The sequence below is a fragment of the Stegostoma tigrinum genome, chromosome 19, assembly GCF_030684315.1.
Source record: "Stegostoma tigrinum isolate sSteTig4 chromosome 19, sSteTig4.hap1, whole genome shotgun sequence".
In the NCBI taxonomy this organism is placed as follows: Eukaryota; Metazoa; Chordata; class Chondrichthyes; order Orectolobiformes; family Stegostomatidae; genus Stegostoma; species Stegostoma tigrinum.
Window position 1 is genome coordinate 55,856,130 of NC_081372.1, and position 17,189 is coordinate 55,873,318.

General features: G+C 42.0%; 1 protein-coding gene across 2 annotated transcripts in view; it reads right to left on the reverse strand.

Moving 5' to 3' along the window:
• Positions 1-17,189, reverse strand: part of gnas (GNAS complex locus) — a 293,391-nt gene that overhangs the window by 191,464 nt on the left and 84,738 nt on the right. Inside the window, exons 1-2 of one of the 2 annotated variants that reach the window (XM_048549881.2) lie at positions 2,591-4,164; positions 1,111-1,183 (exon numbers count right to left, since the gene is read on the reverse strand). In XM_048549881.2, coding sequence (XP_048405838.1) covers positions 1,111-1,183; positions 2,591-2,735 — 218 coding nt within the window. In that variant the 5' untranslated portion in view covers positions 2,736-4,164. Of the gene's footprint in view, positions 1-1,110; positions 1,184-2,590; positions 4,165-17,189 lie in introns of those variants that run through there. The other variant, XM_048549880.2, reaches the window with a different exon arrangement.

Here is a 17,189-nt window from a genome sequence, read left to right on the forward strand (position 1 = left end):
AAATAGCATCTTTAATGCACTAACATCCCAAGCTAAATCATGAAGTGTTACAAAGCAAAACTTAAACACCAAATAAGGAGTAACCTGCACAGACAAAGAATTGCTTGGCCAAAGAGATGGTCATTAAGAAATAAAGCTTGTACATTGAAATCTACTTCAAACTTGAAAATCTCAGAAGGAAACAAGAAATTTTGCATAAATGTTGGACATTTGAAAGCCGACTGCATTGACCACTGAAATTTCCAAATGTGATCCAGTTGATTATTAGAGAAGCCAGGGCCACAGTATCCACCAAGCCTTCAACTTTGAATGCATTTAAAATAGCAAACAAATATTTTCAGTAAATGTAACTCAAATGCAAATATAACATTTCATAAAATGCACACACATGAAACTATGCTATTCGGTATGGGGAAGCGATAGCCTTGTGGGTTCAAATCCTGCCACACTCCCCACCCCGTGGGTGGAATTTGAATTCATTAATAAGATTTGGATTTAAAGAGTCCAATGATAGACCATGAAAAACTCATCAGCTGCACTGATGTCCTTTCAGGAAAGAAACTGCAATCCTTACGTGATCTGGCCTGGAGATGTGTCTGCAGACACACAGATGTGTTTGATTCTTAACCAGCCTCCGGGCAAATAGAAATGGGCAATAAATACTGCCTAGCCGGCAACCCTCATCCCATGAATGAATAAAAAATCCAATTAATAGTGAGCATTTGACTGAAAAAAAACTTGCGCAAATTAACTGTTTCCAATGTGAGTTATGAGAAATGAATTCAAAACTGTCAACTGTATTCAAGCTGTTGCTATATAAAAAGGTAAGCTTAAAAGTAGAACAGATTATCACAATTTACAAAAATAGGCGTGCAAAATATTGATATGTTTATGTCTAAAATTAGTGTGTTTAAATTTGTTGTAACACAGGCAGCCATATTGGAGAAAAAGGGGGCCATGGCAGGAGGCGGACTGCAAGCAGGGAAACCAAAACCAGCTGAAAAATGAAAAGAAACACAATAAGGCAAACCCAGCTCAGCCACATCGATAATGAAATAAGGAAACTGCTCTGGCTTCACAGGAAACCTTAAAAACAATATCGACACTTACTCGGCATGAAATCCATTGACGTGTAAAATTCGCATCTGCTTGACGATAGTGCTTTTACCGGATTCACCAGCTCCTGTAATAACGAAATGCGATTTTGAATAAAATAATTCTCAACTCAAAAGCACAATTTTCTCATGTTTAGACCCACAGTAAAAGGTTTGGGTTCTTTCATTCTCCAAAAGTCTCAAAACACAATGAATTTTTAAAAAACATTTCACTCAATTTATCCACTTTCTCGGCGTTTCTTACACAAGATTAGCTTCTTACTACAGGGTCCTCTCCCTTTTTCCTTCAAAAATAACTTCACGACCCACCTATCACTTGAGCAGCAGTTAATCAAATCTGGTATTCCCCTTCCCTCCCCTACAGTTTACACCATTTTAAATAATTAAAACAGCCTTCAAAAATACACAATATCAACAAGCCTAACATTTCTAACCTCTCAGAGCAACTAAGTGTGTATTATCTGACTTGGACCCATTTGTAAATTAAAACCCATTTCCAGCAACAAGCGGCCTCCATGTTTATACAGTTAGCAACAGGCCCTTCCACCTCCTCAAACCCTCCATTCAAAAAAGCAACACATCTCAAAAACAAATAACGCGACAAATTACTGCTTTAGAAAAGAAACATCCAGAATTTGAAGGACCCACACGGGCAATAACAAAAAAAATTCCTTCCAACGACAACAGCAAGCCTCCATGTTGTATTATTTTTATATACACATACACAGACGCTAAAGCCCAGGAACCTGCAACGTTTATTTTTAAAAAAATCCCCACCTTCACAGGTCTTTCTCTACTCGAGCTGTTTAATTTAAAGATTGGCTTTATTGTTAAAAAGGAAGCGGAGATTGTGGTTGGGTTGGGGGGGCGTTATAAATACAAATCTCCAAGAAATAAATCATTTAATTTACACCCACATCAGGCCCTCGTCTCCCCCAGCTCAGAAGCCATTTCCCCATCGTGGCCTGTCAGTGCTGCGGCTTCGAGATGGTTCTGCAGCCGGCTACCGGCTCAGTACTTTTACCCCGCCTTGAGTGAAGTAGGGGGTGAAGTTATCGGTTTCTTTCCTCCCCAATCCCCCGGGGGGAGAGTCCCTAACGCCTACTCCCTGGAGAGGGGTTCATCTACATCCCCCACCCCAAAGGTTCTAACTCCCCCAAGGGGGGTTCGAACTCGTCTCCCCCCTCACCCTTGGGGTGGGGGGGAAAGGGTGTGTTCGAGTTCTCCCTCCCTCACCCCCAAAACGGGGTTTCTAACTCTTATACCTCTCTTAACCCAGGGGTAGTTCTAACTCTTCTTCCCCCCCCACCTCAAGTGGGGTTCTAACTCTTTCCCCATCGCATCAAGGGATGTGTGTTCTAGCTCTCGCCCCAAAGTTGGTGGGGGGCGGGGTGGGGAGGTTGTTCTAGCTCTTCCCTTCCCTTCCCTTCCCTTCCCTTCCCCACCCCAACCCCCACAAAAACCTGGGCACATACCCAGCAGCAGGAGCCGGTGTGTCGCCCGGTAGATCTGCTTGTCCTTCTGCAGCTGCTTCTCGATCTTCTTATTGGCTTCGCGCTGCGCCTTCTCCTCGTTTCTCTGATCCTCGGTCTTGCTGTTCCCCAAACACCCCATGGTCATCCGAGAGACGAGCGGCCAGCAGCAACCGCCGGGCCCCCGCTGCACAGCCACCCCTTCAGCGCCGGGACGACACACACACTCACTCACGCTCGCTCGCGCGCACACCCCCCAGCCCCCCTCCCCCTCAAGGCAACGGCGAGGCAGGGAGTGAGCGTGAGGGGAGGAAGAGAGCGAAGGCCGGGCCTCCCGCTCCGCCGTCAGCCGCTAGGCCCCGGACCCACCGAGGGCACAGCGCCGGGCCCCCGGCTCCCCGTCAAAGCCGTGAGAAAGGGCCCCGAACCCCCCAGGGACAACTTTTCCTGTCAACTACAGCCCTCTCTCCCTCCCCCCCAACACTTCTACACCCTTAGTCGCCGCCCAAATAATAAAAGATGGAGGGGAAGATCCAGCTCAGATCGGGTGAAAATTATTAGTGAATAATCCCGCTTGGCCGCTACTGAAATCCAGTCAGATCCAAGGCCGCCCGTTTTCCTTCACTGTCGACACTCCCTGCCGCTTCGGTTTGTTTTCCGCCCCCCTCCCCCGTAAAACCTCCTCTCCTCCCCCTCCCCCGCCGCCAGGGGAAGGCGGCTGGCCGAGTTTGGGGGTGGCTACAGGCTGGGCTCGGCCGCGGGAGAGCAGGGCTTCCTCTGTCGCCGAGGGATGGGCATAGACCGGGGACCCGGCTCTCTCTCTCTCTCTCTCGGTCCCTCCTCCCTGGGCAGGGCTGGAATGGGATGGGCTGGGCTGGGCTAGGCTAGGCAAGGCAGGGCCAAGGCCCGGCCCCGGAGACCCTCTCAGTTCGTGGGGGGGGCAGAGAGAGAGAGAATATCTTTTCAGCAATTCCTTCCTTTTTAAAATGGCTCGGGATGGCCCGTGGGTTTTTTTTTTGGGTCGTTGTTCCTCTGTCCGGGAATGTAAAGCAGAAATCAATATCACGAAGGTGAGAAATGGAGGCGGCGCCGGCTCTTCTCGCTCTATTTAATTGCTCTCTCCCTCCTAGTCCTGCTGGTGTCCTCGCCTTGCCACGGAGTGGATGTCTTCTTGCTCGTTTTCTCTTATTTTTCTCTCCCCTGGGGGGACTCAGCTTTCTTTCCTCCTCCCCCACCTAAACAAAACAATTTCCCTCTCGGAGTCGGCTCAGTTTCCTTTCTGGGTTGGTTTTCCAGTGTGTGCAATTTCTGCTTTCAGTTGCCCGCTGACGGTTTGCTGTCTTTTCGCCCCCGGTGTAAATCCTGCCCCTTTTGCTGGCAATCTGGTTTGTGGTAAACACAAGCTCAAGTCTTCTGGATTATACGAGGGAGAAAAGCGTCTCCTCTTCTCGTCCCCAGGTATGTAAAGCTTTTTTTTCAAAAAAAAGTTGAGGAATATTTCTACATAGTATATTTATCTTATTACACCGAGCAGTCCTGCCTGCTACTGCATCTGTAGAGAGGCGGAAAAAAAGCAGAGAGAGAGAGTGGCACTAGTGAAACGGGTGGGGCAAACATCAAGCTGTACCATGGGTACCTCCACTCTCACATGATAACAATAGCGTCACTACACTGCATGCCAAGGCGCCCTCTTTAAAGATTCAGACAAGGGAACCAACGCAACAAATATGGAATTCAAGAAAATCAAAATCCATTAAAAACTAGAGTGCTAAAAAGGGATAATGCTTTTAGTGTTCTTCCATTTCAATCTGCATTTTCACTGAAGGTGGTCTTAATTCTACACTGGGGAACCTTTAACATGTCCAAATTAACATTTACCAGGATACCACTCGAGCATACTCATCCTTATTTGCAAAATTGTGAACTTATTTTGTCATATTTCCATCTTTGACTTGTACTTTTCAGGTGGTGACACTATACAGAAGACTAGTGTCAGCATAGAAGTAGCTCCCATACATTTTGAAAACCAGTAACTTTACATCAATTAATTCAATAAGGAGAAGTGTGCACTGTATGTTTTGTTATTTTTATGTAGGAAATCACAAACCGACATTGTGCCCAGTCTTTTTTTACTGATGGTTCAAAACACAAACTGGGCAGAAACACGATTGGCCAACATTTTTGCTTAAAATCATGTAGAATTTGTCAGCATACCTACATAGTACAGACAGTCATTATGATGACAAGACTACTGAGGTGTGAAGGGTGCCATGGCTGAGTCCAATTCTCCCCTAACCAAGATAATGGGGTGCTTGTGGTGTGGTAGTTGTGCCCCAACTCTGATCTAGGAGGCCTCGAGTCAAGTCTCACCGACATCTCTGACAAGCTGATTTTAGAAAATAAAGCAAAGGTTTGACTGAGCTCAGTTTCTTGTTTTAAAAAAAAAATCACCAAATACAGATTTATTTTAACCATACCTAGTTCTAGCATAGAATATAAAATAATTTTCTGACCAAGAACTGCAAAGTCAATTCAAATCACAAAGTAAATCTGTATACTAATATTCTTGGAAAAAATTGTACATCTTACTGACGTGTGTCATTAATAATGTGTAAAATTGGCTAACAAGTTTAGAGGATAGGAGTTTGAGCTATAACTCTCCAGAATTAGCAAGTCAAATTTACACCACGCTGCTGTCTGCCTCACAGAAATATCATTTCATCCTTAGTCTTGGTTGTTTTGAAGAAGCTGTTAATTTTGATTTTTAATACTTACCCTTCTATGCTATGGTGACTTTACTCACTATGACTTTACCATTAATATTGAATGCAGAAAGTTACCATTAGTAATTAAGAACAATACACCCTTTTTAGAATGTGATAATCGATCAGCTTTACATGAACAATATTCCCACTCCAGAAAAGGAACAATTTAAACAGTTTCTTATTTTTATGCAACTTGTTTTAAAATGTAAAATTTCTGAACATTTAAGCTTGTTAATGTTGACTGTTCTATCCAATTTTCTTCCAACCTTTAATTTTCTTTCTGATATTACTTACTTTCCCCTGTTATTTTGTTGGTTCCCTCTAAACTTTTAAATCTTGTTGGTTGAGAAGGTAAACTGACAGCAAATCATATAAATTAAGGTTGAGATGCCCTGTTGTCCTCAGCAGTTTCAGCACTTCCAGCAGATTACAGCACGTTGTCCAAATCAAGCTGCAGGGTGCTGGCTAACTAAAAGCACACACTACGTATGCTATCTGTATGTGGCTCAGTGGACTGCTTTCACTCATTCATCCATTGAAAACTTCAGATGTGAAATTGTCTGCCAGTCAGACTTCCACACCCCCTCCCCTCCCCCCCACCCCAGAGTACTGAAACCACACTGTCATAAATTACATTTCTACACGACCATAAACTGTCCCTTCTCGATTTGACTGCAGCTTTCATACAGTTGACACCACCTTCAAATGAGGCTGTATTGTTGGCCAAGGGGCAAACTGCTATCATTGGTGCCATGTTGTCTGTTTCATTGTAGCAGAGAATCACTTGCATTTTTTTTCTGATCCCAAACTTCTAACTCTGGTGTTCCTCAAGGATCTATCCATGGAGCTCCTCCCATTGCTCATCTACATGCTGACCCTTGGTTACATTTTGCAATAGGAGAGCATTAATTTTCAGAATTGAAGTTGTCACTGTCCAGTTCTAACTCATTCATCACCAACTTCTCTACTATTGTAATGAGAAGTTTCGTCCAATTAAAGATTTAGAAAACAGAAGCCATTATTTTTGGTCCCTGCTCCAAACTTTGTTTCCGAGCTACTAACTTCGACCTTCCCCATAGCAACAGCACATCTGATGAAACCCTCAGCCTTGCCTTTCTTAACTTTAGACTATTCCACCATACTCCTGACTGCTTTCCCACTTTCTACCTTACTTAAAGTGGATGTCATCTAAAACTCTCTTGTCAGTATCTTAATGCCATTCTCAAATCATCCTTGTGTTCACTGACCTACTTTGGTTCCCATTCAAGCAATATCTTGATTTTACAATTCTCATTCTGGTTTTCAAATCCCTCCATGGTCTTACCCTCCCTTTCTCTGCAAAGGCAAGAAAACGTTTGACACACTTGCCTTCATTGGTCAGAACACTGAGTATAGGAGTTCGGACGTCATTGTTACAACTGTACTGGAATATGGTGAGGCCACTTTTAAGAGTACTACATACAATTCTGGTTGTTTTTGTGTAGAAAGGATGTTGTTCAACTTGAGAGGGTGCAGAAAAGATTTACAAGGCCATTGCCAAGGTTTGAGATACAAGGAGAGGCTGAATAGGCTGGGGTTTGTACCTTCTGGAGTATCAAAGTTTATAAAAGCATGACTGTCATGGATAGGGTGAATAGTGGTGGGTAATTTTCCTATGGTGGGTGTTGTCCAAAACTAAAAGGCATAGTTTAAAAGAGAGAGGGGAAAAATTTAGAAAGGACCTGAGGAGTAATTTTTCCACACACAGGGTAATGCATGCATGGAATGGGTACAACTACAACATTTTAAAAAGGCATTTGGATGGTTTTTAAAGGGTATGGGCCAAATGCTGACAAGTGGGATGAGGTCAGATTAGGATATCTGGTTGGCATGAACGAGTGGGGCAGGCGGGTCTGTTTCCATGCTGAATGACTATGATTCTATCTGAGCTCCTCTAATTCTGATTTCCTGCAAATGCCTAATTTCAATTACTTCATCATTGGTAACCAGGCAATCAAATGTCTCAGTTCAAACCTCTGAAAACCCTCTTTATAATTCTCACAATCTAACACTATTCTCACTTCTCTGCTTTAAGACAGTCCTTGAAACTTACCTCTTTGAAGTGTTTGGTCATCTGACCTAATATCTCCTTATGTGGATTAGTGTCATTGTTGGTTTTGTAATGCTTCTATGAAGTGCCTTGAGATATTCTGTTACATTAAAGGCACTAAATGTAAGTCATTGCTATCACGATCTTCTCTTTTCATTTTCATTGCATAAATTTCTGAAAGTTGATTAGAATCCTCGTCAAGTGTGTTTTTGGACCCTTAATATTGTAATTAGCCAATCTTGAATACTGCTAAAAACACTTTCAAATATTATTTATCAAACTGTCACATTAATACACAGTACTTTCTGGCACATTGTTAGTATGACCTGACACTAACTATATATTTGCAAATGAAGTATGTACAAAAAGGGAAAAAAAAAATCCACCAACATCATTGTTGGACTCCATAAAATGATAGAATTTGGGCATCAAGAAATGGATTAACTTAGAGTCAAACTGAAAAACTGATCTTCAAACAAAAAAGTGAGGACATTTGAAATATACATCAGAAATTGCTTTGGTCAAAAATCCAGTTCAGAATTTCTGGCAGAATACTCAAGAATAATAATGAACAGATTCAAATACTGTCTGGCAATTTGTTTTTATTAAAAGATAGAATAATGGGATTGTGTCCAAATGGTTTGATTGAGAAGTAGTTTCCTGTGCAAATACTTTTTATTACTTTACTGAGTACCATGAAATGACTTTCCAAAACAGTCAAAAGGAGCTTCTAGCACTGATCAACTTTTATACGGGAGATGAAATTACCAAGATCATTAACTGAATATTATACAAACACTGCTTAAAAACTGGTTCAGATGTTGCAAAAAGGTGTTTCTATTGCTTTTGGTCAAAAGCATTTCCCAAGCATCCCATTAGTCCAGTCTGAATTTCTGCACTAATGCATTCTCTATTCGAATGTAGACAGGCACTCTTTCTGATTATTTTTTTCTCTTACGTCTTAGCCGTCAAACACCAAGACAACTACTTTTCCAATAGCTACAATGTAATAAAAATACTAGCTCGTGTTATAAACTGAAACAATAAACAGATGAGAAAATTAATCAAACTGTCTCTAAATATAATGCATCCAAGTGTTTCTGCGGTTGTGAATTTTTAGTAGTACAATTTGAGGAAATATTTCTGTAGATCGATTGCTGATAATTTTACCCAATTTAGCTCTAATCCTTGACTAGTTTTTTTCCCCCCTCTTTAACATTCATAAAAAGATTGGAGACAGTGTAAAGTTGAAACTTATGGCAGCCTATATTTAATTGTATCAATCAGCTTTCAACGCCGAGCAAGTGAGTGCACTTTAAAGGTACAAAAGTGTGAAGCATTATAATTTAGCAGTGTTATTTTGTTTAGACATTATACTTCATTTCACTATGCAACCGTTGAAGTGTATCATTGAAATGAAGGTTAATTGTGTTTTCTTATGTAACAAACTAAGCTTTCAAATAAATTGTTTATTTAGTTTGCAAGTGTCACATATCCAACAGGAATGTGTATGTCTCTCTACTGAGTCAAAGATCATCATTGGTTACAGAAACAGACAAACAAAAGCAAAGGTATATAATAAATTAAGCCCTGCAATGCAAAACCTCAAAACTTATGCATTTGTGCATTAAACACATTAAAGCGCTCCAGCCCCACTACTTATGTTCCCCAATTTATTTTGGCCTTCGAGAAAGTTCAAGGCAGTCAATCAATCTCCTGTGAAATTTTTCCTTACTCTACCGAAAGGAAAGCAAGATTAAGAATTCCAAGATCTTCATCAAATATGATCATTCATATTATAGGCAAAAGCAAACTATTCTGGAAAATTTAAGTCTCATTTCAAACCAGATATTTATTTACCTTTCTTTTATTGAAGAAAGATAAAGGCACAATGTCACTTAAGACAAGATGCTTTTAAGTATCAGAGGAACATTATCAAGGAAATGGTTGAAGAGAAATTTATGATCTGCTAGAAAGATCGAGTCAGAAATGTGTTTAAACTCTGAAGATATTGTATTCATTTTCTGAAATTACCGACACTAATATAGTCACAATGAAAAACCAAAACAAACGTCATAAACAAATAATGAGAGACAGTTTGCACTGGTGTATCATAGAATCATACAGTACAGAACAGGCCCTTTGGCCTATCTAGTTGGTACTGCCAAAAATATACTATGGCCTATCCTAGTCCCACTTTCCTGCACCAGACTCATCACCCTGAATGTTATAACATTTTGCATGCTCATCCAAGTACTTTTAAAAATGTTGAGGTTTCCTGCCTCAATTACCCTCTGGGCAGTGCATTTCAGATTACACCACTCTCGAGGTGAAAAGATTTTTCCTCAAATCCCCTCTAATACATCTGCCTTTTATTTTAAAGGCATGTTCCTCCTTCAACAAAAGGGGAAAAGTTGCTTTCTATTCAGCCTGCCCATGCCCCTCAACCTTCTCTGCTCCAAAAGAAAACAACTTCAGCTCATCCAGCCTCTCTTCACTGATGAAATGCCCCAATCCAGGCATTATCCTGGTCAGTTTCCTCCACACCCCCTCCAGTGCAATCACATTCTTCTTGTAGTGCAGTGACCAGAACTGCAGTATTCCAGCTGTGCCCTAGCCAAAAGTTCTGTACAGTTTCAACAGGACCTCCTTGTTCTTATAATAAACCATCCACTCTGAACTTGTATTATCATCTAAAGGGCAACCTCATTTGGTCAAAATAGAAAAATAACCTGTTCAATGTATCCAAAAACAAATATCAACTAAAAGTTTGATATGTTTTAAGTTAGTAGGGTCAAAGATTTTAAGATGATTCATTAAATTTGCATGATCAATAATATGATCCATGGCATAAAGGCTGGAGAGGAAATGGGAGCACAGCGTGGCACAGTGGCTCAGTGGTTAGCACTGCTGCCTCACAGCACCAGGGACCCAGGTTTAATTCCACCCTTGGGCGACTGCCTGTGTGGAGTGTGCACGTTCTCCCAGTGTCTGTGTGGGTTTCCTCAGTGTGCTCCAGTTTCCTCCCACAGTCCAAAGATGTGCAGGTTAGGTGGATTGGCCGTGCTAAATTGCCCCATAGTGTTCAGGGATGTGTAGATTAGGGGGAATAGGTCTGGGTGGGATGCTCTGTGTCAGTGTGGATTTTTGGGCCAAAGGGCCTGTTTCCACACTGTAGGGATTCTATGGGCTCCAAGCTACTTCAGGCTGACTGAAAAGCTGGAATCCGAAGAATGAAATGGGATAGGAATGGCAGTTACAACCGTCCCACTCCTGACAGATGCCTTGTAGAAGACACAGGCATTAATGGTCAGTTGAGTAATATGCTACAGCGTTCTCTTCTGCACTCTGGTGCTGGACTCTACCATTATTGTGAATAGGGATGTTCATGTAGATCTCTCCTCAGTTTAATTGCCACTACTACCATTTGCAGCTGAAGAAAATTCAGAGTTTTGACCTGGTCTGTTGGTTTGTGCCAGACAAAATGTTCACCAGTTTGGCACTTCCTTTTTTTGGTGTGCCTGTTCCCACTCCTGGTATTTTCCTGCATACCTCATTGAACCAAGGGTGATCCTCTGGCTTGATGGTAGTGATGAGACAAGGATTGTAATGATAAATTTAGGATCAAGACAGACAGATTTTGGGTAAAGGTAAAGCTGCCATGGTCCAAGAGGACCACAAGAGCTGCTCTGTAATCATGGAGAGACGATGTGGAGGTGCCAGCGTTGGACTGGTTGAACAAGGTCAAAAGTTATGTGACACCAGGCAGGGATTTTAAAGAAATTCTGGGATTTGCATTTTAATCAATCAAACCATACATCTCCTATCTAACTGATTGATTAAAGATTTAACATGAGCGAATCAGCCAGCCATTTCAGGCTTATTTAATACATTTGCAATGGCTGGATGATCTTTTACTAATAAATTCTGCGTCTTGATGCCTGTGCACATGATAAAGGAGCAATGCTCTAAAAGCTAGTGTTTTCATAAACCTGTTGGACTATAACCTGGTGTCATGTGATTAGGGAGAGATAGTTGGTGCTGAGTTCAATAGAGGGTTACTGCACCTCAAGTAAGCCAAGTTGAGAAAGTGGAACCTACATGGTTATTTTAGGTGGTACGGGAATTGAATCCACACGATTGGTGTTCCACTGCATTACAAACCAGCTGCGCAGCCGACTGAGTTTGAGACTATCGCATGTTGCAGAATACAGTTCTGCTGATGACCCATAGCACCTCATGAATGCCCAGTTTTGAACAGCTATTAGCAGTTGTGAATCTGTGCTGTTTAGTCTGCTGGTGGAACATGTCCTCAAGACAAGACCACTCCGGTAGGTTGAAGACAATCAGGTCAAGACATTTGTTCCTTTTGTTGGTTCTGTCACGATTTGCTGCAGGCTCTATCTGGCAGCAGTATTCTTCAGGACCTGAGGACAGTATGAGGACAGTCAGTAATTAGCTGGATGTTTCCTTGCCAGCCAGATGTTGTGATGTGTCACTCAGTCCGGAGTCACTGTTGAGGACTCAGAGCCACTCTTGTCAGTACACCACTATACTGCTATCTCTGGTATATCTGTCCTGCCCATGGAACATACCCAGGAATAGTGGAGGTGTCAGTGTCAGTTGAAAGGTACGATTCGGTGAGTACATTGAACTGTCATCATTTGCTTTCGACTAGTCAGAGTTTCAGTTCTCCTACTTGGTATTAAGATTTTGCCGCGTTGTTTGGGCTGAGTCAGATATGTTGTGTCCCATTTCTAAGTTAATGCTAGATCAGTTTTATTATTATGTTTTTGTGCAGTGGTCTGATAGAACCTCCTGGCTTAAGTAAGCCATTGCAGAGGTAATTTAGAGTTAAATCAGCATCTGGAGTCACATGCAGGCCAACCAAGGTAAGGACTATAGGTTTTCTTCTTTAACTAACATTGTCAGGCAGAGGGGTACGATTGTTAATCTGCTAACTTCACATTAAACATTGTCAAATCTGGTCTTTTGTTCTAAACTTGTATAATTAACTTTATATTTCGATTTGAACATATCTCCAGCATGTTAGCCCAGGTCTGAGGATTAGAGCTGACAAACATAACTGCAAATGTTGCCCTTGGCTAAGCTGCACTTTTGTGCTCACTGCCCCCATCCCTATCCTTCCTCGTCACCACTACTACTGACCCAGGCTTTACACTTTCAATTACTTCCTTCCTTTACAGCGCAAAAAACTGTCACAGAAAAGGACTTTTGTTAACCCTTCTCCATGGGTTCAGCATCTTATTTTTTTCCTCCTCCCCCCAGGTAGCACCGTGGGATATTTTTCTACTTTTAAAAACAGTAGATAAGTGCAAATTGCATTCATTCTTCAAACAGGACTAAATAAATGGCCGTGGTATTCCTTGACTAGGGGAAAGGTTTCGCAAAATCCCTGTTCTTTACAATTATTTGTTGATCCCAGTGGGAATATTGGGAATTAGACAGATTGGTGGGGGCGAGGGGGAGAAACGCATGAAATTCATGGCATAACCCATCACCTCAAAAACAGACAAAGTGTGAAGCTGGATGAACACAGCAGACCAAGCAGCATCTTGGGAGTACAAAAGCTGACATTTCGGGCCTAGACCCATCAGAGAGGGGGATGGGGAGAGGGTTCCGAAATAAATAGGGAGAGAGGGGGAGGGGGAGATTTTGAAGCTTGTGAGGTTCACATTGATACCATTGGGCTGCAGGGTTCCCAAGCGGAATATGAGTCGCTGTTCCTGCAACCTTCGGCTGGCATGATTGTGGCACTGCAGGAGGCCCATGATGGACATGTATGTCTGATCACAATTTTAACCTCAAAACAGACACTTCGCTTGAAACACAGTTTGGAGGAACTGCCTGTCATCACATTCAGGTAATGGGGTAAGATGGTAATAATAGCATGGGGGGCTACAAACAGGATAATGTATGTTTTTCAATTATTTCCTCTTTTTGGCACTTGATTCCCTCTGGTACTACTTCTGCCTCCATTGGTATATGCTATTATTTGTGTGTTTTGTATCTAGCAATATGATTAGCACCAAAGGATTCACCCAAATAGAATTCCTCATTTTTATTTAAAGTAAAAAAGGACTGCCTCAAGGGCTGTCAACTATGTTAAGCTATAGAAAGGATGCCTGCACACATTTGGAAACTGTGAAAAGGCCCTGCTCTGGATCATAACTAATAATGATAAAAGTTTCCTACCCTCTGGAAGATGGACAGTGGGTCCAATAATATTTTGATATATAGTAATAACCAGAACTTGACACAAGGCATAATTTCAAGTTTGTTGATGACACAACAGTTGGAAATTAGGGCATTAAACAGGATAGTGACAGATTGCAGATAGGCATAGGCATAGACAAACCAGTAAAATGGGCAGACCCATTAGACAGGGCACAAAAAGAGAAATGCCAAAGAAAACTGTAATTGTATTTAAAGATAACTACTTGTGGAGCTGGATGAACACAGCAGGCCAAGCAGCACCTTAGGAGCACACAAGCTGATGTTTTGGGCCTAGACCCTTCCCGAAATGCCAGCTTTTGTGCTCCTCTGATGCTGCTTGGCCTGCTGCGTTCATCCAGCTCCACAAGTAGTTATCTTGGATTCTCCAGCATCTGCAGTTCCTGTTATCTAATTGTATTTAAATTCTACTACTTTAAAAGTAGGCAACATTGCTGATCACATGAAGCCACAGGACCCCCTGCTATTCCAACTAGTGCTGAAATAAAGGGCTTGGAGACAAGCTTCCAGCTGGCTGACAGGAGAGCAAATAAAAGAAAAAAAATCAAAACTGTTATATTGAAATGGATGCTAATGCTTTTACAAATGCCACTTGCAGGAGATAAAGCTACACTCTCATCTTAATGGCCTTCCAATTAGCCCACTAAGCTGGGCCATCAGCAACTGACATACCCGCCTCAGTCATTACTGAAATCTGAACTTATTGAATTATTTAACCACACAATTCTGGGATTCTAAGGTGATGTCTTATGAGAAGAGCAGCTCCAGATCTTAGATGAATGGTCTGTTTTCCCCATCTCTCAATTCTTATCTCCAGAAAGAATCTCTGATTTTATCTGAACTGGATTAGTTCTCCAAGTCTAAGAAAGAGAACCCTTCCTTCAGACTCCCGGGTCTCTCCCTACAGCAACTTCCCATGCAATCAGACGGTGTAACACCTACCCCACTTATTTCCTCCCTCTTCACTGTCCAAGGCCCCAGACACATTTTCCTGGTGAAGCAGCAATTTACCTGCACTCCACTCAATCCAGCCCACTGTATTCGTTGCTCACAAAGTGGTCTCCTGTACATTTGGGAAGATGAAACACAGATTGGGAGACCACTTTGCAGAATATCTACGTTCTGTCCACAAAAATGACCGAGCTTCCTGTTGCCTGTCACTTCAATGCACAACCATCTTCCCTGGCCAACATTTATCTCAGTTTTGCTCCAGTGCAACAGCAAAACACAGTACAAGCTGGAAAAACATCATCTAATTTTCTACTTGGGGACCCTACAGCCTCTTGGACTCAATATAAGTAGTTTAGGGTTTGCGCACCTTTTCCCATGTCATATATCCCAAAAGCGCACACACACACACACTCTCAGCTCCATCTCCACTTGTCATATCTCCTCCTCTCCCTCGTCAGCATATATTACAACCCTTTCCTCACTACATTCAGTTCTGAAGAAGTCGCTGAATCCGAAATGTTAACTCTTGCTCTCCACAGATACTGCCAGACCTGCTGAGTTTTACCAGCAATTTCTGTTCTCATTTCCAAGAAATTGATATTTCTAATCAACCTGTTCAGAGTCATTTTACATACTTCTGGAGCAGGGGACTTAAATCCAGGCCTCTTGGTCCACAGGATGGGATACTACTACTGCACAAGCACCCCTTAAGTCTAAGAAATATTGCTACATCTTCAACTATAATCACCTGCACCCTAGATTCCAGGAAATGAACTGCTACAAAATCAGCTGACAGACTCCTATTTGGACACTAAATGCACTCCAAGTCCCATAAATGAAAACCAATTTTTTTTTTTTTAAAAAGAAATTTATAAAATGTAATCTCCTGCCTTTCCTTTTTCTTCCTTTCTACTTTGTATGCCTGTGTGTACAAGTGAAGTAGTGAAGCGATTCCCTCATACTTTGAATATTCTACTAATGGACCCTACCTTTTGATTTCATCTTGGAGAACTTTGCAGTGGATTTGTTGCTAAGCTTGAAAGTTTTTAAAGAAGTGTGTTTGGAGAACATGCCTGTTCTTACATCCATAAAGGGACAGGATTTAAAAGTGAAAACATGACAAACAGTACAATGAGCTAGCAAGAACTGCAGGTGCTTCAGTCAGATAATACACGTCGAGCTGGAGGAACACACACTCGCCAGCATGAGGGGAGTGGGAAAGCTGACGTTTCAGGTTGGGACCCTTCTTCAGTACATTGCTGTCTCAGGCTCAAGAGGGTAGGTCTGAAGCAGTGTATAAAATGTGCGGGGAGAGAAAGGTTTTGGAGGAATGGAATTCCACAACTGAAAACCTATATGACTGAGGATGCCTAAAGAGGTAGTGAAGGAAACTGGGGGCATGCAAGAGGCCAGAACTGGAGGAATGCGGAAATGAATACTAGTGAGGTTAGGCCATGGATTTGAGCATATGGATGAGAAGCTTAAAATGGAGGTGTTGTTGGACTGGGAGCCTACGTAGCTAAAGATAGGACGAAGTACAAAGCAACTAGCAACAGTGTTTTGGATAAACTCAAGTTTAGAGGCTGAAAGAGGAGTGGTCAGCAAGGACAGCATTAGAATAGTCATCTGGGAGGTTGAGAATTTCAACAACAGATGGATTGAGACAGGGACACAAACAGGTTATATTACAGATGGCGTCAAAAGCGCAGGATACCAGCGTCACAGGGATCAATACTTGGTGCTCCAGCTATTCACTAATATATATTAATAATGTAGATGAGGGAACTAAGTGTAACGTTTCCAAGTTCACAGATGACACAAAACTGGGAGAGAGAATGCAGTGGTTCTTCAGTGTGATTTAGACAAGTGCAAGGAGTTGGTAAATGCATGACAGATGAAGTATAATATGCATATATGAGAGACTATCCATTCTGGTAGCAAAACCCAGAAGGCAGATTATCAGAATGGTGATAGAATGGGGAAAGGGGGAGGTACAACAAGACCTGGGTGTCAATGTACACAGGTCACAGAAAGTAAGCACGGAGGTGCAGAAAGCAGTAAAGATGATAAAACGTTATGTTGGCCTTCATAGCAAGAAGATTTCAGTGCGGGTGCAGAGATGGCTTGTTGAAATTGTACAGACCCTTTAGAGACCATACTGGAAGTACTGTGTGCAGTTTTGGTCTCTAGCTGAGGAAAGATATTCTGGCTACGGATGGCAGGATTGACAAATAAAGATGACAATATTCACTGGAGTGGAGAAAAATTGGGGAAAGGAATAAATCTCAAAACCTATAAAATATATCCAAAATGGCAGTGGTTTAAGGCTCCTGAGCCCTTTTCTCTTTCACTACTTTAGAAGGAAAGTAGTGCTGAATTTTTATCTTTATTTTTCTAATTTGTACCCAAGAACCTTTGTACCTAAAGGTAGCATAAACACAGGATGGACGTTTCTGATGACTGGGAAAGCCAGAACTGGGGTCACAGTATAAGGATGTGGGTGGAACACTGAGGACTGAGATGAGAAATTTCTTTGTCCAGA